At 36.3% G+C, this 22,745-nt stretch overlaps 1 protein-coding gene across 36 annotated transcripts in view; it reads left to right on the top strand.

Annotated features, from left to right (window-relative positions):
- Nucleotides 1–22,745, top strand: part of NRXN1 (neurexin 1) — a 669,257-nt gene that overhangs the window by 553,521 nt on the left and 92,991 nt on the right. For 24 of the 36 annotated variants that reach the window (XM_077781934.1, XM_021540205.3, XM_021540201.3 and 21 more), the window contains 2 exons: nt 20,859–20,948; nt 22,376–22,695. In XM_077781934.1, coding sequence (XP_077638060.1) covers nt 20,859–20,948; nt 22,376–22,695 — 410 coding nt within the window. The remainder of the gene's footprint in view (nt 1–20,858; nt 20,949–22,375; nt 22,696–22,745) is intronic. The other 12 variants (XM_021540212.3, XM_021540221.3, XM_021540220.3 and 9 more) reach the window with 1 other exon arrangement.

The following is a 22,745-nucleotide window of genomic DNA, read 5'->3' as shown; positions in this document are numbered from 1 at the left end:
CTGCTCCACAGTAGCAACTCCAGCTGCTCCTGTGAAGAGGCTGTTCTTGTAACTTCAGTTAGGTAATTATTCTACACTGAATTGTCAGTTTCCCAAGCTTGCATAAAACAAAGAACTTGCTAATTTGTGTAAAACTGAACTAAGAATTTTGGTCAAATTAAAAAAAAAAAAAAAAAGGAAAATGGTTTTAGTAATACAAAACTATTAATTTCAGTATTTTCTGAATAAAATGTTCTGACTTTTCATGTCAAGATTTCCCAGTGTTTACAGGGGACTTAGATAATCTGAGAACAAAGCATTTTATTTAATTTGAAACAATATTTTCCTCCTTACCTGCAAGAAAATGTGTTTCACATAAGATCAGAAAGGGAGGAGGGAAAAAAACCCAAATCTTTATCATAATAGTGCTTGTAATCATATCTATTTATCATGAAAAAGAGTTTCCTTAATTATCTCATTTTCTTTCCTTGGTAGTGAAGTGTGTCTATTTTACTAGTCAGAAAAAGTGTATCAAAACAAGGTAGAGGGCATTTTAAAGCCACAATAACCACCACTTATTGTGAAAGAATTTCAGAATCACTTTTCTAACACTAACTCTACGCTTTCTGCAGTCAAAGGCAGTTTGCCCAATGACTCTTTAGAACACACAGCACAACTATCATTTTACCAGTGAGGATTTTCTCTTCATGAGTTCCATCATAATTCAGACTGATACAGAATTTTCTATCTAGAAAATGACCTATTAGATATTGGGCAATGGTCTATGGTTTCAAAGATGTTCAATCTGCTGAGAAGACTCAGCATTCCTGGGACCCTGCAGCAGTTTAGAAGATATTGTCTGATGTAGGCAAATATCCAAAATTATGCCCTCCCAGTCATCCCTGGATCTCTTCTTAGCCTAAGAAAAGCATCACTTTGTCACAGCTGTCCTCATGTACCCCATGGGTCAGGACATATCAGGGATGTGTCTGACAGACCAAGATCTGACAGTGTGAGCATGTCACTCACATTGCTTGCAGAAAAGAGCTTGTCCAAAGCATTGCCAGACTGCTGGAACAGATGCATCTCTGTGATTAGGAGGGATAAATCATGATAGAGCACAGACACCAAAGAACCTGTGTGAGAGACCAGGGATGCTGGCAGAAGAGCAAATGGACATTATGCTAAGTGCCGATACCTCTGCAATGTGGCAATCACCAGCTGTAAGGGCTTTGGTATAATATAGAAAAATTCTCTGCTGGGTTTTGGTTTGGTCTTTTTTTTTTGGTTAGTTGGTTTGGGGATTTTTTTTTTTTTTTGGTGGTTTGGTTTTGATTAAAGAGCTGAGATCACATGTGTTGTTTTTAGGAACTCTCTCCGGATCTGTGTGATAAAGGTTGTTCCTGCAGAACACCCAAGGGCTAAGGGAAAGGGACAAGTCATTTGAATGTTTCTCTTGGTCCCTGTATTCTAGAAAATAGAAAAAGTGTCTGTCACCTTTTAATGGGATACATGTGATTTAAGATAAATGCTAGGAATCAGCTAATACCATGTATCCCATTTAAATAACATCCATTTGTCTTGTTTTTTCTGTGTTCAGATTGACTATAAAATTAACAGGAAACATTTGTGTCAGTACATTTGGTTCTCCAGGAATGGATTAGCTTTTCCCAAGTTATCCATGTACTTGCCTAATTTGCTTACTATTGGCTTAAAAACAGCTTCCAAATTGAAGCCCCTACAGCCTCTTCTGAAGATGGTCAAAGCTGTTTTTTAGGCATAAGTGTGGTGGTAGGGAGACATCTCAAGCACTTTCACAAATGTGTCTTTGAATATTTTAATAAAAGGGACAATCAGCCTATTATCACCACATCTGTGAAAAAGGATAATGGTCAAGGTGATGTAGGAATCTAAAAAGTAAATGATCACTCACTGGTTGCTTTGCCTTGTGCCACAGAGCAAATTTTCAAACCTCTCTGGCCACTTCTGTTTGGACACAGGACTTTCAGGCTGTTTCACAGGAAAATAACAGAAGCTTCTGACTGCTAGCTTTTTGTCCAACAACACATTGCCTGTACCTTTTTTCTCACTGAGTTCCTAATTTGGATAAAGTAATCCATCTTTATTGTCTCTCATGTGTGTTCCTTTGCTATGGCCAGAGTTTTGATTGCTACAATCAGAGCTGTCATCTGATAAGCTGCAAAGCTTACAAACCTGGAGAAATTTCTGATTGCTTGTTCCCAAAGGCAAAATAAAAACTGCCCTTATGCCCAGGAGGGAAGTCCAATGGAAAAGACTTAAGCAATTAAGAAAAGAAAAGAGTTAAGTAATTAGGCTTCTGTGAAACACAGTGTGCCCCATGTCTCCTGGTTAGGATGTCATTTTCCTGCTGTGGGAAGCCAGCAGTGGCAGTGAAATAAGGACATCTCATAAGACATTACTTCCCTTGGAGATAACAGTGTTTGGAAAAATTGTGAGGGTTTCTCAGGAGCTCTCCATATGGGAATCTGTAGAATCTGTAGAAGAATGTGCAAGTAAACACTTTATGTATAAATTTATGCTACATGTATAAAATCAAGCTTTAAAAGTAGAAGATGTAGGTCTAAAATATTTAGTCAAGGGCATTAGTAAGAAGATAGTGGGAAAAATTCCAGCTAAATCAGTAGCTGTTTTGTGACCAAGTAAAGTCACATCCTCCCTGATCTGGAAAACAAAACGCATCAGTGTTATTTATGGCCATTCATGTGTCCATGGAACCACATCTCCCTGGGGTTCTGTTTATGCTGAGGTCTCCACTTGGGAATGTCTGCTGGTACCTGTTATAGTTCAACCTACTCTGGTTTTGTAGGAGATATGGGGTATAAATATGAATGAGTTAATATACTTGGGGTTTTTGATTTGCAAAAAGTCTTTGATGAAGTTCCATGTGAAAATATTCAGGAAGAATTTACCCAGCCCTGGTGGGAAAGGTTGAGTTCTTTGATGGATCAGACTCTGTCTTAGGGAGAACAGGGTCACAGATTCCTACATAATGAAAATCATATGAGTAAATAAATTGATTTTCAATGGAAGCATGACCATTTAAAGCTTGTTATATATTGAATAACAATGATTTTTTAATATAAAAGTCAGAAACCATACAGGCTGTAAGAAAGACAAATTCAAGATTACTACAGAGGGAAAAATATTAGTGAATGAAGAATTTAAAAAGATGTGCTTCCTTTAACAGACAATGAAAAAACAAAATGAAAAAATGAAAGGTAGAAAAATCTAAAAAGATATTTTGAAATAAAATAATTTAATAATCCCAAATTTTTACATTTTTGAAATTTGAAATTATTGGTTTTGTGCAATTTTTTTTTTTTTTTCTAGAATGAGAGATCTTGCAAAATCTTAATTGGCTTAAACATTTTAATGAAACAAAGCATTTTCTCTTCTTATCTCAGAGTTAAAAGAACAACTGACTGTTGAATATGTATCGTAGCAGTAAAAGTAAAGTTGATCTATGAAAGATAATGCACATGGGTAAGATAGTTTGAATTTTCATGGAAAATATTTTTAATTGATTGCACTGGCTCAAGACAAAGGTTTAATGATGTATAAAGCTCATGGATTATTTTCATTATCAGTCAAAAAACAAGTTTTGAGAATGTTTAGAATGCTAAAGAAAATATTAATGGAACTATATTTAAATCAAAGGGTCACTTTCCCTGTAAAGGATTAGTGGCATGGATGGCTTTTCTTCCCATTCCCATTTCCTTTTTTTTTTTTTTTTTCTGCATGTGTATTTAAAACTAAGGTTAGTGATGGAAGACCTTAAGAAATTAGAAATTAAAATGTAGTGGGTCAAGTCTGCTTCTTTGCATAAATTGTCTCTCTTAAACATCCTACTCTTAAGAAATTATTTTGCTTTCAGTCCAAGCATTTCCAACTCATCCCACTTTGTTCTTACATGTAATTTCCAGAATAGTTTTCTCATTTCTCTGCTCATCACAATAATCTTTCTTTGATGCTGTTTTTGAATTTGGTTTTCAACTGCACATGTGTTTGCAAATGGACAGTAGTGAGAACACTAGGTCCTCAAGGATATATGAAGACAGAAATGCATATATTAATTCTGCATTTTAAGACCTTAATTTTCTTTTTCATACCTCAGAACTGTAAAGCCCAATGTCATTCTGTAGCTGACTACCTGTTGGATGTCTTTCCTCATGAATTCTCTATCAGAGTATCCCAGTTTAAGGCAATAAGTGGTGTGACTGGTCCTATATCTTAAGTGTGTGACCTGCACTTTGTAGTCTAAGTTTTGGTGTCACTTCTGTTAATTCAGAAGGGCTCTGTTCCTCTTGACTGGTATCTGCAGCCTCTTCAGCATTACCACCACATCTACTTTCATGTCATCTACGGATTTCATTGTGTGGATGGCACTTTATACTGAGATCAGTGACGAAAATACAAAAGATGATTTATTGCAGAACTCTGCTTGGGTACTTTCTTAGGAGTTCCACTGAGGTAGTTTTTTCTGGGAGAAAACCATTGATTTTCCTTGCAGTTGTATCTGGAGTGGCTTCTGTGGTTAGCTCCTATGGCACAGTCTAAAGCAATTTGGGATTCAATGTGATATTCCTCTTGTTAACTCCATATAGAACTCAGCATTGAGTTTATCATGTTTCTGTGACTAAAACACACGCAGATCTTCCACTCATTCAACTAGATGGCATCAGTTCCCCAAAATACATGGAGAGCTTGGTACATATGACCCTCCTACTATGTCTTGAGCCTTTTTATTTTTCAAATATAGTTAATTTAGCGGGGAACATAAGGGCCAGAATATGGTACAGTTGACATATTGGCAGTTCTGAATGTGATAGGACTGTTTATCATCTGTGGGAATGATTCACTAAGAAGCTAAAGAAGAACCTGAATGAAGTGGGAGTTGCAGGGAGGAGACAACTCCAGGGCTGGTTCCTGGAAGGAAGATGGGAGCCTCGAGTGTGATGCAAGAAAAGCAGCCCTTGAATTCAGAACCTGTCAATAGCTACAGCAGCAGGATATCAGTCTCACATGAGACAGAGGAAGGAGGAGAGAATAAACCCTTGTTTGATGCTATTCTTTGTTTTTTCTTTTTTTATACAGCTTTTTACCATAAGTTTTTCACGCCTGTATTTTTTCTAGAGTTAATCCATTATTTGCTACATTACATCCTATCAAATGCTTTACTGAAATCCAGAAAATTAGATATACTTCATTTCCTTCATCTAGAAAATTAGTTAGCTTGTTGAATACAGCTGTTAAACTAGCCTAACATGATTTGGTAAAGTTTTGCATTTTATCTCATTTTCCAATTGCTTTTATGTCTTTAATTATTTCTTTTAAAATTTGTTCTAAAGAAGCTTGTATGGCTAAATGCTTAACTGGGTAGTTTTAAAATTCTTCTTATATAAAGCTACTACATTGTCTGTTCTCTTCTACAAGAAATAACACATCTCATTGTATGCCTGGATTTAAAAACTCCTGGCTTCTTTTTTTTAAGTTCTGGGATATAGACCATCTTTCTCACTTTCTGGCCATGCAAGTTCAGTGAGAATATGTACATTGCTCTTTTCAGAGCTGTGGAGATCTCTATAAAAGACATTCCTGTTAGTCAATTATTTCTACTCCCTTGGATCACCATTAGCTTTCCTATAAAGTAATTCTCCTTGACTCTATGATCTCATTTTGTTTATAGCACTTTAGAATCTCTGGCTTTTGAATTGAGTTTGCTTTCTTTGGGAGATTCTTTGGGCTTAAATTCTGGCAACTTTTTTTGAGTATTTATTTTTTTAATTCTGGAAGGCCCTGTTTTTTTTACTGAGCAAGTCTGTGGTTTTGACCTCCTGCAACATAGCCTGTGGTAGTGTAGTTGTTCAGTCTGGCAGGTCTCCCCTGCTATATTTTAGCCTTGCAGGTGCAAACTGGAAAAAAAAAAAATTATCATTTTAATACTTTATAGAATTTCCAAGTGTTGTTCCTGGCTGAATCCAGCCCCTTACACTGATTGCATAATCTGATTTCCTTCGTGTTATCAAATTTTGTTCTTTTTAAATCAAGAATCTGATTTACAGGCTTATTTTTAGTTGTCCTCATATTCATTTAAGTCAACTCCTGATCACTCAATCAAAAAATATTTCCTACAGTTAACTTTTCTATGATGTCTCCAATACTTAGTCAAAGCAAAGATAAAATTGTGTTATTTTTTGTTGGTTTTGTCTGAACAAAATCCTCAATGAGAATTTCCTATTGTAGGAAGCAGATATCTACCTATATTCATGTTATGATGTCCAGTTTTAATATTAATAAAATAAGGCATTATATACAGAGTGTACAATAATGGCATGAAGAACTAAAAATATGACAAGGAGTTATTTAAAACTCAATTCAGTAAGTTCTCTGGAATAAAATGGAAGAAACTATTCTGGAAGCAGGAATCAAAATACATGAAAAATTCATCTAAGTTACTGAGACACAAACCAGCAGTTAAGTGATGGATGTAACTAGGCCAGTGTGCTACCTTGCCTTTGTAATTGCACAACTGATTTCTTGCATGTTTTTCTCATTTCATACAGCTCTGACTGCTCTTTGGTTATGATTAAATGTATGTCAGCATGCACCCAGGTCTCACATTCAGTATAATTTTATTGTCAATGTGAAAGATTGATGTTAACAAAAATGGAAATTTATTTTCCCATTCTCTTTGGGTGAGCTTCAGTTGCAGCTTACTCAAAGTCAAGGAATTTTTTTTTTTTGCTTTAAAAAAAGCACTTCTGCCCTTTGAGAGATTATGAAATTGTTCTATCCTGCTGCTGTCTTTAAATAAAGAACCTAGGTGATACCCAAACAAAGCACTGCAGTAAGTCTCTTTTCAAAAAGTGGTAGCAGCAAAATTTCCCAAATCAGCTTTTTAATTTGACAGCTTATCAGGTCTTGCTGTCAGATAATGCAATATAATAATGCTTCTCTGAGTCTGCAGACAGATTTTTCCCCCTTTATTTTTCATCTCGGATATCCTGGTGAAATAGTGGAATACAAAGGCTTATTCCTTCTTAGGCTTTTTAGATCCTGTAATTAAATTCAGATCTTGATAAAACGTGTGGCACAGTTGTCATTACTTGATCACAGAAGGTATAACACCTTTCAGTTAGATATGGCAAGGTGGCACAATGGAAGGAGAAAGAAAATGTCAAATGAGCAGTGATTCAGAAATGTGTTTTTAAAATACTGAAAGAAACAGAGAATATGCTCTTTTCATGTTTTTTTGGCAGAGGATGGGCCAATGCCTGCTTACCATAATTAGGTACAGGGTGATATGGAAATGGAATTTCTGAAGTCTACAAGCTCCAGGGATTTAAGTTAGAGGAATAAAATGGGAATGAAAACAGACCTAAGAATGAGACATGGCAAATCTGTCGCAGTTGGTCCCTTTCACCGATTCAGGAAAGACCTTATCTATTAACAATTCCCAAAAGTCAGATCACAAAAGATGAGATATTGCCAATACTTAGAGGTTTTTTACAGACTTTTATTTGTCTTGGCATAAGTGTTCTGTGTCACCTGCAGATCCATACTTACCTAATCTAGTGGGGTAAGTTAGAAATGGAGGATTAACATCTTGTCAGTTAAGAAGAGGACAATTTACTCAAACTCTTCTCCAAGGAATTTTAGCTGCATAGTCTCCTTACCAATATAATGCTTGTATCTCTGATGGCATCAATGATTTAAAAGAAATTCTTCATTCTTCTTTTCTTTCCCAGGGGCAGGACCATGTTGTCAGTGCAGAGATTTGAACAGATTCCTTTGTTTCTCTCTCCTTCCATTCCCCAGTGTGTTTGAATCTTATTACACAGGACTTTATATAATGTGTCACTTGCTGAGCCAAACCCAAACCAATAATTCACTCACACCAGTGAAATGATTTCTGTGCAACATTGATGTTGGTACCTTTGTGCCAGTGCCCCTGTCCTGAGATGCCTCACTGGATGAGCACACACATGGGTCAGCTCTAAGGCTCCCGCTGAAGCTCCCAGTAGCTGGTTGAGCATGCAAGAGCAGAGTACAATGCTGTGTGCTTCTTCTGCAATGCACTCTATTTCCATTATCTTCTGGGGCAAGCCTGGAGTCAGTCTGCAGTGGGAGCCTTTCTCAGGACAGGAAAAATCAATGTGGTGTTGAGCCTTCCAACCAGACAATCTATCATATGGAAAACAAAATTAATTTCTCTGCAGTGCTACTGTGTTTTAGGTGCTCTTGGAAGATGAGGTATTTTTTTATTTGGGGCACATTCGTGGATGTGTCTCCAGTATATTTTACTGGTGGCATGAGGTGTGACAGCAGTATAATACTTTATGTCTGCAGGATAAGAACTTCCATTAAACTAACTAATTCAGAAATAGTCACTATAATTCATACTGCAGCAGGGAAAACAGCAACTTGCTCTGTCCTGGATATATTTTCCAGAGAGCAAACTGCATTAAGCAAGCATCCAGAAGGATGCAAATCATTGCTGTCTGGAACATATAAGCATGTACATTTTTTAGACTCTCTGTGCCCTGTGAACATGAGAGAGAAGATGTACACCCATCTCTTCCTCCTGTGGTGTGATTAGATTTCTTCAGTTTTAAGCCCTGTTATTTAAAAATCAAACAAACAAAAATCATCTTCCAACTGCAGCATCTACACTGTCAAAATATTTCTTTTCTTTAATACTTTTGGTTTGAGATTAATGGCACCTTAGTTGCAACAAATTCTATTGTTGTGTTATATCATGTATATACAACTAAATTCAGAGTGTTCCAGGAGTGTTCAAAGAGCTACCTTGACCCTAGCAAGGTATAGCCAAGCCAGAGGATAGTTGTTTTTTTTTTTCCAGTCTATCCTACCTGTCAAAAAAGAAAACCTTGTATGATTTATATGACCTAGAAATCTTAAGAGCTTCACAAGAGGCAGATTGTGTAGTATACAGAATTTCAAATAAATTTGAAGCAGAAATTGAATATCTCTCGGTGTATCAGAAGCACAAAACATTGTAAAGGGCATCCTAATTTCAGCTTCTTAATGCAGAAGTTAACTGAATTAAAGGCAGTGAAATTATGCTTCTACAAATTGGTTTAATTGAGATCTGAATGGTTTATTTTCCTCACTAAACTATTTCTAAGGCATTAAATGGCTTTTCTGGTGCAGCACTGGGTATAGTGGACATTAAAAAAATGAATGAAACACACTATCACTAAGGTTAAGTATATATAAAGACAATTCTGATTTTCCTATTTTACAGATCTGATGGGCATTAATAGAGGAGAGGTTTAAATTTTTTAAATTACAGTTTACATAATAGGGAGAGAATAATAAATGCATCCTTTGTAAAAGAACAAATGGTGCTCAAGATATAACTGTAGCTGGGTACAGGGCTCAACCTTGAAAGCATATTTTCATTTTCAGAGCATGGTAATTGCCTCATAGCAATTTTTAACTAAAGGATTCTTTAGCATCTCACTTTAAGGTCCCAGTACTAGAGCTTCTCTCATGTAAATTCAAGTGAGTTTCTGTCTGAACTAAACTGCAGACTCAGTTATAGCTGCACTATCAGTTCCAGAAAGCTGTGGTAGGCTATGGTACACATGAAGGATTTGGGCAGAGAGGTTTCAAACTCAGTTTCAGCATTCCTCCTCCCCTTTTATTAAGTTCTCTGGTGTTCATGGGCATCCTGTGTGTAAAAATCATCCTCTAAGAGCCAAATTACAATCAGAGAGGAGCAACACTGCAGAGGACAGTGTGGCAGTAACTTTGGGGAGCCTGCAAATCAAAGCCACACATCTCATTTCCAATCCCAAAGTTAGTGGATATTCCTCATCCAAGTGGTGAGCAGTGAATATAGTTAATTTTTTATTAGTCAGCCTGAGGTAATAAGCTCAGTACTGCATGAAATTGATGGTTCTAGTGAGGGGCACTCACTGACTGGAACTTCCCCCAGCCACTGGGTATCTCTACTGCTCTAAAAAGCTTATGGCAATGTGGATAGTGTCCTGGAGAAGTAGAATTCCAAGAAGACTCTTGTGGGGGGTCTCATCTTCCAGGTTTCTCCACATGAAGCATAACACAAGGCTGTGAAAAAGGAGTTTATGGAAATGGCTTTGTGGACACAAAAGGCTAAAGCATTAAGAATTGGGGAGGATTTTACCACCTTTTGCAGCACTTTGAAACAAGCTCTGGAACAGGTATCAAAGTCTGTACTGGAGGTCTGTGGTTCTATGGAAGAAAACAAATTGGTGTGTGCATAATAAGAACCCCGGAGAGGCACAATCTTAAGTGATTTTATACTGTCAAAAAGAAAACTATGCAGTGACTTGATTACAGTCTAAGTGCTTTCAGGAGGAAAAAAAACAGTAGATGCTTATGGTGCTCTTTAGCTGTTCCTAGAAAGCTGTAATCAGAGCTAAGAAATTCATGGAAGAAAGGAGCACAGAATTTCAACAGCGAGCCTTGGTATTCACCTCTGAGAGATTTACCTCATGGTGTGTCATCACATCAGGAGAAGGTGGTTCCCTGAAAATCCTCATTGAGCTGGTTATTAATTAACCAAAGAACAGTTTCATGGCTGAACAACTACTTTAGTCATATCCTTTGGTGTGCAGTTGACATTAGTCCTGTGTCTTAGGAGTGTGTTATCAATATAAGAGTAATGCTATGGCACCACTGCATTCATAATGCAGATATAGCAATAACTTTCTAGGAATTAAAGTCTAAGTAGGAAAAAAATAAAAGTTTCCAAGTATCATTTCTATATCCAGAAACATTACTGTGCTAATCAAAAGCTAGATCATGCCTTAAATATGTCAGTTCTATTGCATCAAAGTGAGAATATACTTGCAAAAGAGAATACTGGAAATATTACTTAAATCCTAATAAAACATTTATCTTTCTCTTTCCCAGCTTTGTATATTTATACATCCATAAATCCTGATAAATTCCTGTAAGGAATGATTTTTAGTTAACTGCTTGCTTATCCATTTTATTTGATAGCTCACAGTTTGTTGCATGTAATTTTTGCACTAGCTAACTTTAGTTAAAGAGCATTCCACAGGGTAAGCCTGCATGCAGCTTTTCCAGCTGAGCTGGAGAGATGAGCCATGCTGCAGGAGTGTGTCAAAAATAATCTGCTGCCTGTACACTTCCCTTATCTGTCATAGCTCTGTGGAGGCAAGCACCATGGGTGTTCTGTGCAGAAATCAAAATGGGATGTTGCTCCAATCCTTGTCAAAATCCCGTTTTAGCCTTGTACTTTATTGGTGGTAACAACCCACCCTGGCAGTTAGACATATTTTAGTGTTAATTGAATATACTTCAGCCTCATACTTTCTAAGTTTTAGTGTTCTGCTTTAGAAGCAGTGGCAAACCTGTGAACATAAGAATAAAAGCAAGGACAGGAGGCACCTTCCTTTTCCCATGGAATCTATTGAGTCCATGCCAGTACTTCAATGGGTGATGATGAACAGTAGATTGATGGACTGATGTAGTCCTTCCTGCTCAGAGGCCTAAATTTTGTCTTGAAATATGCTTATTAAACTGGAATGTATTAATATTTTACTAGTAACTCATCTGCCCATTTTAGCTGTTAGTGTATTATCTGCTTTGAATTAGATGCTTATTTAATACTTCACTTTGCTCAGTACCATCATTTAGAAATAAAAATAATTTAAATAGCATAATACATTATATTTAATAATGCATTAGTGCTTCGTGTTAGAGAAGTTAGAAGAGTTCATAAAGCTGGAAAGATGATAATAGCCTTATTTAATTCCAACATGGCAGATTTCAGTATGTTTTTAAAAGGTCAAGCAGTTCCCTGAGAAAAAGTAGATGTGTAAATTGTGCTAGCAGAGTTATTTTCTTTCTAAAGTTGATCTTTTTCCCATTTAACATTTCATAAATGTTTCAAAGTAAAATTCAGGTCTACACTGTGGGTATTGCATCAGCCAAAGGATTTTTGTAAAACAAAATGAAAAATTAAACATATTGACAGCTGAATAGTGATAATCTATTTCCTTGCAAATTCATATATGCTTAAGTAGGTCAATAGTGATTGTTTCTTCATTTTGGTGTTTCAGCTCAGATTTGCTCTGAAAATCAAGCCAATAAATTTAGACCTACATTAAAGTTAGCTGCCAGCTTTGCACTGCCTATCCAAAACATGGTTTTGTTAGCTTTTAAAACAGAGCAGCTCCTCATATGAAAGTGTGTCCTGGGCAAGGGCTTAAAGCACAGGGATGTCTTGGTTTAGCTGGTGCAGGATCCACACGTGTTCAGACTGGCTTTGGAGTCACTGGCTTTTTCTTCTGGAGGCCCAAGGCTTCCTTGACACCATCTGTCATCTGAAAACATCCCAGGAGAGATCTGTTCAAAGATATCTTCAGGCCATGCTTTAGGAAGGCACCAGAGAATTGCTTCCGTGCTCGATGCTCAGTGTGTCTTCATGGAATTTGAGGAAAAGGATGCACTGAAATGGATTTCCCATGGATGTGGTTTGTGCCAACTCTGGCAACCCTTCTCCTGCCTATTCCCCACACAGCATCTTTACCCAGCAGCCAGGGTCTTTGTCCCATTTTTAAACAGTGAGTATGAGAAGTCACAAAGCAGAGATATCAGGAGAGTGATAAATGTGTTATGGTAACCAGACTTTCCCTTAACTGAGAATCTCCTAAACCATACAAGAAAGAAAATATAGAAGAGTTTTGAATATAGAAATTCAGAGTATCTGAGCACTGAACTTTTCGATTCTCTTCAAAATTGCCATCTCAAAACAAAATCAAATGTTTCACAACAATTCTTAGTATTTTAGGCTCTACCCCAGAAAAAAAAAAAAAAAACCCAAACATATATATATATAAATAAATCATAATCAAACACAAGGGGAAAAACCTTAGCTAACTGGAAGTGTGTTGCATATTATTAGAAAATGAGCTGCATTTTATAAAAAGTTAAAATTATATGGAACATATCTTAGGTTACAGGGGAATTATTAGTGATAAAAAAACTATAAATAGGAAATCAGATTATTTAATTTTTTAACAGATAAGATTAAACTTCTGGGAGTCTACTCACAGCCATTATGCTTTTCCATGGTGGTCGTCCTATTGTAGTTCTGCAGACCTAAAGCATTACTCTGCTTTTATCTCAGTGAGCATCTGTTTCTATTATTTACAGTTTCTGTTTCTGTGTCTTGCCAAAAGCATTATATGTGCAAGTTTAAACCTTTCAATTTGAAATAGATTATTCTTTTATAGTAAAATATCTGCAAGGTTTAAATACACAAATTGAAATGCCACTTTTAGACAGAACTGAAAATCTCGAGCTTGCTTTGGCCAAGGGCTAGGTTTTTCTTTTTTTTTTTTTTTTTCTTTTTTGCCTGCACTGCTGACACAGAACAGATTTTTATCTCTTATATGCCATTTTCTGTCTATATGGACACATTTGGGTTTTTTCTGCTTGGCAAAATCTGGTCCAAATTATGACATCTGTTTTCTTCCTATTGGCTTGTATGTAATTATGCTTTTTCCTAGGAGAACTAGCTGATACAGCCTGGACAGATGCAGTAAAACACCTGTATGTCTCAGGACTTTGGGCCATAGGGGTTAACTCCAGCATCTTTTTTGAAAGAACATGAAATCAATGTCTTTAAAAATTACAGCTGCAGTGAAGTTAGTTTATGTGCTGTTGATGAAGGATGATGCTGAGTGCTTTGGATTTCACACAGTGTTTATGAATCTGGTCATGTAATGAGCATGACTTTATCTGTACCCTGCACTGCCCCTGAACAGTCTGCTAAAGCAGTCCAATTGAAGCAGACTTGGAGATCACAACTGAAGGCCAATACTCTATTTTCTCTTATCAACCACATAACCAAGAGCAGGATTTAACTCCAGAAGATTTTTCCAATTGTTTCAGATAACTTTTCATGTTTCAAATTGTCCACAAATAACTTATGGGAAAAATAGATTTTTCCAAAGACTTTCACTGGCTACAATAAAATGCAAGGATATGAGCAATGACCTTTTGGCAGCTTGTCCTTATTCTGATCTCAGAATTTATGTGGTGATTAAACTTAATTAGGAGACTTACCACACAGTTAATAAGTCTTTTCTTATTGATGGCTTTTACCTGAATACTGGATATTCATGGAGTTACAGCCCAGTGGGAATTTAAAATGAGAGCTGAGCACAGTGTTTCGCATTTGCCATTGTTCATTTATGTAATGTATTGTTTCTGTCAAGAGACATTCTATGTAGTACCTCTTTTCTAGCATGAAATGAAGATCATCCGGATGGCTACCTGGGAAAAAGTCAGTAGAACACCTTCAGTTGCTTCTATCTCAGAGCTACTAATTTTCAATGCAATAGGCTTAAAACATTGTCCATTTTTCACTTGTTGAAAATCTATGGAATAAGAAACTGCTTAGAATCAATTTTTGGTTAAATTCGTATAGAAAAGGTAACCTTAAATGCTGTGACATTATGATTTAGAAACAGTTCAGAGTCCTTTTACCTTGGAGAACTACAAAATGTCACTCTAATGTGAGACATGGTACCATACTTACAACAACTCATTCCTCTTCAATGATTCCTATCAATTGTCCTGCCTATTTTAGCAGCAGCCCTATAATATTAGCTCCTTTAATACTACACAGCCAGTACAAAGGATCTTTGTAAAACTCCAGATAACAAAATATGACCTTTAATTTATCAGGCAATTCTTGTTTTCTTATCTGCTTCTTGTTGCTTTTCATCTTCTCTTGCTTGTTTTTGATACACCAATTTCTCAAAATAAGTCATCCAATGATATACAAACTGAGACACTGCATTGTAGTGAAGAAGTGAGAGTCAGGAAGAGCACACTCTTCATTTATTTAGTAATTAATCCAGTGGAAAATAATCTAAAACAAAAACAGGGGAGAAGGTAGTTGATTTAAAGGTTCTTCTCCCCCTGAGACATTAGTGAAGGTTCACAGCTTAATCCTGTTGAAAGTTGTAAAAATATTATTTGTTTTGTTTAATTTGCAAACATGAAATAGGGAGCTTAGAGGTGAATATTCATCTATCTGTATGATGAACATCTTTCAATAGATGTGGTAATCATATTCTTAAAGGGAAACCTAAGTTTTACTTTGTTCTTAGCAGCATTATAAGCCCCTAGTGAGAGATTTTACTCTTCTGTGAAGACTGCTGTCATTCTGTGGGCATGTAGTCTCTTTGGATGTTTAATATTCATTGTAAGGAATTTGGGAGTTCCTATAGGGTGTAAAGGGTCATATTATTATGATCATTTAGTATAAACTTGCCAGACTTGGCACTTCAAAGTTTAGAGGAGCTGTACTTCATGGTGATTTCTCTCTTTCCAGGTTAAATTTTCTTGAGAAGGTAAGGTGTTAAAAAGCTGCACTCTTACTTATTTGCTACAGGTTCTTTCTCTAATTTAAGAGCTTCTTTTCACTTTTATCTTCTCACTGAGCTGGTGGTAAGGTTTGTTCAAAATGTTCACATTCTCCAGCTCTGTGTCTACTTTCCCTTCAAGCACTGTAGGAGGCCCCAGTCAGCCTTCTGGGTACATAACTCCTCATACAACATCTTAAAGATTGACCACTGCATCCTCCTGTGTCTCTCCCCACACACTGTGACAAGGAGAGCTTGGGGCGGGAGCGCGGCAAGAGCTGACATCTTTCAGCAGCAGAAAAGGATATACACCTTCATCTAATCCATCCAGAGCTCACTGCTGGATCAAACACTGGCTAGACAAGTCTGTGAGCACTCAGCAAAAACAGAGGTCAGAGTAGTGTCCCTGACACAGTGACTTCCTGAGGTGAACTTGGACCTCTTCTCTACCCTGTGCAACCCAGTCTCAGGAATGTGAGCACAATAATGGATATAGATGGTATGAAAGAACTTTAGTATGGGACATTACTGAGATTGTGATTTCATTTCCTGGCTATGTGAGACTGTTTGTGGACTGTTTGCCTGCCCCTGTATCCCACCCTGAGCTGCTGTGGCTTCCTCTCATGCCATGCAATTGACATTTCAGTCAGATTTCATCCCTAACTGCATCTGGAGGAGTGATGTGGGTCTCTGCCTTCCTCTGGCAGATGTCAAGGGAGTCATGATTCAGAAGGAGCATTGTCAAGATCATGATGAACAAAACTAGGGAGAGAGGGTTGTTTATAAATGGAGACAGACCTTGGTTTCATCACTTTGTTATTTATTTCCCTAACAGATTGCTGGGACTAACAATGTGAATTTGTATTCTGTTAAAGGGCTTGTTTCAAAGAAAATACTCTTTAGTCTAGTTTGCTCTTCACAGACTCACGATTTTCAACCTTCTTACTTATTCCCTTTCAAGGATGCTGCTATTTCACATCAATAACTGACACCTTTATTTCAGAGCACAAAATAGAATTACACTCCAGCCCTGACAATATAATAAATCAGGAGGGATAAAATACATATTAGTGAAGTTCACATAGTTGGTTTGTCCCAGCTGACCTATAGATATAAAGGTATGATTAAAGTTTTTTTGGACTGCTTCTTCTCAGTTGTGACACAAGATTTAACTCTGACTCAAAGATTTGACCTTTGCTGCTCTTCTCTGCTTACCTTGATTCTTTGGAATTATTGTTATTCCCTTGAAGCCTTTCTGCCAGTATGGAATTAACACTCTTGTTGTGACAAAATATTGTGTATTTGGCAGAAGAATGAAGCCATCTAGAATTCAATCAGGTTAGACAATATCATGGCACACATCCTGAGTGAATCATTTCCACCCAGCTTTTTTAATCAAAGAAATCTTGGCCATATAACCTGGGAGAGTAATGCTAGATAGTCACATAGCTGTCTACAATTAAAGTTTAGGCACATCAGGGTTGTTTTTTTTTTTTATGAATTACGATTGAAAGGGTGCCTGCCAGAGCACTTAATCTATCAGATGGGTAACAGAATAAAATCTCAAAGCCACAGGTTTATTTAGAGCATGAAAAAAATTATTAACCTTCTTGGAAGTGTTTTTACTGAAGTTCCTTGTGGTTCACCCTATTGGTAAAAACAAGCATAAATAAAGGAAGGTAGAAAAACGTGAACTGCATACTCCTGAGGAAAACAATCTGTCATATTTATGATTTCTCTACTGGGGATGAGATTATAAGATGAGGAAAATGCATAGAGTTTTACGGGCTCTATCCAGATTTGTTGTAGCTGAGTGTATGACCCAAACCAGATGTTTGGAAAAAAGCAGTGATTGAAACTATGTGTGTTTTTCACTATGTAGTAAATAGGACTTTTGTTGCTTTTAATGGAGTTTTTGTTATTTTCAGTTCTATGTATAATTTTTTATTTGTCTACTGGTTTCATCATTACTAAATCCATGTGTTCTCCTTGAAGCTAAATCCAGATAAGTTCCACACCATTTCCCTCTAACCTTTCCTTTTATACTATACACTAGAAGAATTTAAGCTAACATAATATTGTCAAATTGAGATGTATTTCACAGTGCACTTTTCTTCTGATGAGGAATAGGCTAATGTAATCAGCAATTATTTTTTGTGTGACCTTTACAAATCAAATTGTTATTTTCTTGCTTTTCATTTGAATTTTGCTCCCAGTGGTGCAGGACTGCTACAACTAGTATGAAACATAATTTATTGACAGAATCACATTATAATAATCTCAAAAAAACATACGTATTGTATGTTTTATTGAAATAATTCAAAGAGATGTATAAGCTGGCCAAGATTAACTTTATGCTGTTAGGTCACAGAGGAGTTTTTAGGATCACCATAGAGATAGTCTGGAACAGCTGCAGAGTAATGAGAGTGGACTTTGGCTAGGATAGATCCCATGTTAGTCATGGAATTACAACAGAGAGTTGCAATAGCACTGAGGCTCCTATTTGGTGGCTGCAGGGAGTTCTCTTACCACATATTGCTGATCTGCACCTACTGGGTGAATAAACAACACAGTTTAATGCCTTCCCAATATAGGCAGTTGGGAACACCTAGCCATAACTTCCTGGTTCTTTTGGGAACTAGAGAGGGTTTGTTCATGAAAGGAATCCAGTGAGTAACCGTGTGTGAAGTTGATGGGTGAATGATGATCTCTATCCATGAGACTTATTTCCATTATGTTAATGCATTCTTTATGCCCACAGACCTCTTCTGAACAACTTAGCCTTTCTTATAAATGACACAGAAGAATTTCACCCACTCTCCCATTTTTTTTTAATATAGATAAGAAAAAAAAAAAAAAGGGGTACACAACACTAACTAAAACTCATGATTCATTTACTCTACGTTAAGGAAACCTTTTCGAAAATAGGATGTTCTCTCACTTATTCAGTGACTCAAGTGATAAAGCCTCAATAAAAACTGTCAAAACATCTTATTGAAAAGATAAATGTGTTAAAAGTAACTGACTATCAGAAAATATAAATTGTTACCTCACTGGCTTAGGTATGCACATATATACACACATATTTTGATGGAAGATAAAAATCCAGAAGAGAAACATGTAGATTATACCTTTTTTTTCTGCCCCACTTTTTTTTTTTTTGTTTCTCTGTTGGTCACATGACATTTCTTATGGGTTTTTTTCTGGTACTTCTCAAATTTCCATTCAGTCACAGGAAGTTTGCTGTAAAAAAAAGGAGGCCAGGATGAAGAGAAGTAATTTTAAAGATCATAACAGGAAAAAAAATTAAAACTTTCTGTATTCCCAAATCATCAGAGTGGTTGTGTTGTGATGTGTTTAATTCTAAATTTTCTCTTTCTTGGAGAGGTACAAAAGGGAAAGTTTCCATAAAATGTTTGATGTTCAGTTTCAGTTCTGTTTTATGGAAAATATATCTAAATGCTGAGAACAGAGATAAATGTACATGCAAACAAAATGTGTAAATTTTATACATGTGCACATATGTCCATGTATTTTTTAATATGACATGCGCTTAGATGTTCACATAGTATATTTACTCAGGGAAATTGTGGAACTCCCTTCTGTGGTTGTCCAAAGTTGTGGATGCTCCATCATTGGAAGGGCTCAAGGTCAGGTCAAATGGACTTTGAGCAACCTGGTCTAGTGAAAGGTGTCTTTACTCATAGCAGGGGGGTGGGAAGAGATGATCTTCAAATGTCCCTTGCTATGATGCCAACCCAAACCATATGATTAGATATTGGGAAGGGAGGGCACAGGAAAAGGCCATCTCCTCAAAAGCAAATAGGTCAGCTTCTGGCATGGTGAATGATGGCCATGCTAAACCAAGTGAGGGATGCATGAAACATGGAAAATAGCAGTTCTCAGCACTGCAGAATAAAAATCTGCATAATACCACTATGGTTTCATTTGCAGTTCAGTGGGGGGTGGGGGGGCTATTGTACTGACTCTTCCCTGCAAGCCTGTTATGGCTTGTTATTTTGGGACAAACTGGAACACTGATCTCCTGAATTTGGATAATATTTCTGTTTGAAAGTTAGCACTAGAGTACTTCCAACTCAAGAACATATCTTTCTGAGCACTATGTGGGCTCATTGCAGTGTGTGCTTACATTTCCACTGCAGATACAGGACTTGGTTTCTTGGTTGGTTTGATGGGTTTTGAAGTCAAAGAAAATATGAATGTCTGAGCCAATAAGATTGACTTTTTATTTGGGCATGATTTATGAATGACTGCTTTTTACCCATATTGCTCTTCTTATCTCTCAGATTCTTTACTAATATGAACCAATGCAATGAAAGAAAAAGATATTGTTGGCCTAAAACTGCTGCCACTAAAAGCCTATATATGGAAGGAAATACTTAGGTTTGCCATTCTCCTAAGTACTTTTCTAAGTGGTATTCTGAGGGATCACAGCTATATCACTCAAACCCAAAAAGCTATAATTACAAATAAATATTTAAAGTGTTTCACTAATTATTCCTCATCTGCTATTTTTCTGACTGTACTAGCCTTATTTTATCTCACTGTTTTACTTAAAGAAGTCAGAGATCTCTGCACTGACTGAGAATAGATACAGTTGGCAAATATCAAGTTTGTCCTTTGCATTGCTGGGTTCTGGCTAGTTCTTAACTTATGAAGCCCCACAACAAATGGCCTCTTGCTAAATTTTAAAGCACTTGCACGTTTCAGAACCAGGCTACCTTTCCACAAGTCACTTTTGTCAAAGCCTTGATGTTCCTTCAAGACATTGTCAAGGAGTCTTAAGAAAATGTGCAAACTGTGAATGCCCTGGTCTGTTCTGTATCATGTATTTGAATCTCTGAATTTTATTTAAATGAAGCAAAGAAATGTGTATTTTTTCTGCTTAGGAATAAGTTACAGCAGGACTATTACTAGACAGAAGAAGTAAGTGTGCCTTAGATGGTGATTAAGAGTTGTGTTCTTCTTCTTTAAATGACTAACCTGGAGTGAGAGGTTGGATGTCTTTTGAAAACTTAAACCTGTTTCACCTGAACATGTTTAACTAGTTAATAAGAAACATCAAAAAAGACAAAACCCTGAGGTCAACTATCATTTTTTTGTAAAGCCATTCGATGATGTTTAAATTTGTTTTTTGGGTCTGTCTATAACATAAGTTTAATAACCTAGCTCAAATGCAGATTTCTAATTTTCAATTAACATAGGAATAATTTTGTTTGCTAAAATAAAATAAATGAATGAATGAAAAGTCTGAACCATGAAATGTTCTAGGTAGCACTTTTTAAAATTCCAAATTTCAAAAAATCATGTGGCAACTGTGTAGCTCAAGCTTTAAGTATTAACTTTTAACCTTTGACCTTACAGATTTTAACCAATGAAATGTCTCTTTAAACTTTAAAGGAAACAATGATAACGAGCGCCTGGCGATTGCTAGACAGCGAATTCCATATCGACTTGGTCGAGTAGTTGATGAATGGCTACTCGACAAAGGTAAAAAACATTGATTAAAACTTCAAATAAAAAATAATTTGAACATAACCAAGTAGTGCTTCATTGTAACACTAATAAACATAAAAAATAAATTTCAGTAAAACTAAATTAAAACAAATTTTAAAAAGTAAAATATAGAGTAATATTTGCATACCTTGTATAATAATTTCTATACATTTCTAGAAGTACCAGCTGTTTAATAATCTTACCCTGTTAACTTAAGGTTAAAGGGACTGTTAAATATAATCCACTAACTCAATCTATGAAGGTACTCATAGCAAACATTAACCAAAAATTATAAATCATTCATAGATTATATTACATGTTCCAGCATCTAAATTATTAACTAAAAATATCTGTAGTTATGATATCTTCATTATGGTCCTGAAAAAAAAATTTGTTTAAACTGTAGGTGTCTTAAATAGTGGGCAATATGAATTGCCAATCAAAATGAAGTCCCTTTAACGTTTGCAACCTTCTAAGGGGATTTTGGAACAAACACTAATTAAAACAAAACTTAAAGTTGTGTGCATGCTTTTTGTGAGCAGAAACCAAATAGTCACTAAAGTGACTATTCTATTTACTAAGAGTGGTACTGTTGCTGAGGATTTCTCTGTTTAATGGAAATGTGCCATGATTTCTCCATCGGTATGTGTATCATTTCTGAAGCCGCCTTTACATCTAAAATCTTTTATTTTAATTGAAAGCCTTGCTGAAAGCCAATCAGACATCTATTTTTGAATCTGCTCTGAGATACTTAGTGTGAACCATGTGTTTCTTTTTAGTGTGTATGTTGAAAGGAAATAAAACATTTAACTACAAAAAGGAAATATTTAATTAAAAATGTAAATATTCACTTACATAGAGATGCAACAAATTACTGCATAAATTCTTTAAAACTCAACTTGACCAAGTGACTTGATGGCATATATATAAACTTTGTGTGTATATACATATTTGTATATGTCTATACATGCATAAACTCATTTGTACTAAAGCTATAGGCTCTATGCTGCATTGTGTAGGAAAAAAAACAACTTTTAAATGTTGACAGACTTGAAGAAAAAGTTATCTTAAGGAATTAGAAAACCTGGCATTCTTGAGACGCACCAAAAGGTTAACACTGCTTTCAGGTAAAAGGGAGAGGGGTATATCTTTAGTACCAAACACATTTGCAAATATATTTGATTGGCCTTTTAGCAAAAAACATATAAATCTCAAAATGTCGTAAATTAAGAAAAATGCAAACGCTCTCAAAATTTATACATTTCATGGACACCTCATTAAAAAGCAATGAATTATGAGTCAAATCCTTTTCTTATAGTTTATTGCTCTCATTTTTCACCCCATGACAATCTGTTATCACTTGTGTAGAGTACAGCGTTCACAGTCAACATTTTTGCATGTATATAATATTATCTTCACAGGCCGTCAGCTCACAATCTTCAATAGCCAAGCAACCATAAAAATTGGAGGCAAGGAACGTGGCCACCCTTTCCAAGGCCAGCTCTCTGGTCTTTACTACAATGGCTTGAAAGTTCTGAATATGGCAGCAGAAAATGATGCCAACATCATGATAGAAGGAAATGTGAGACTTGTTGGTGAAGTGCCTTCCTCTATGACAACCGAGTCCACAGCCACCGCAATGCAGTCGGAGATGTCCACGTCAGTCATGGAAACAACCACCACCTTGGCCACCAGCACCGCCAGGAGAGGAAAGGCTCCGACCAAAGAACCCATTGGTCAGGTTAGTTGGCTTCCTCACCTTTTGCAAATATCTTCCCACCCCTGAGCGTG

Source organism: Lonchura striata, chromosome 3 (assembly GCF_046129695.1).
Source record: "Lonchura striata isolate bLonStr1 chromosome 3, bLonStr1.mat, whole genome shotgun sequence".
Classification (NCBI taxonomy): Eukaryota; Metazoa; Chordata; class Aves; order Passeriformes; family Estrildidae; genus Lonchura; species Lonchura striata.
This window is presented reverse-complemented; position numbering and strand designations above follow the sequence as displayed.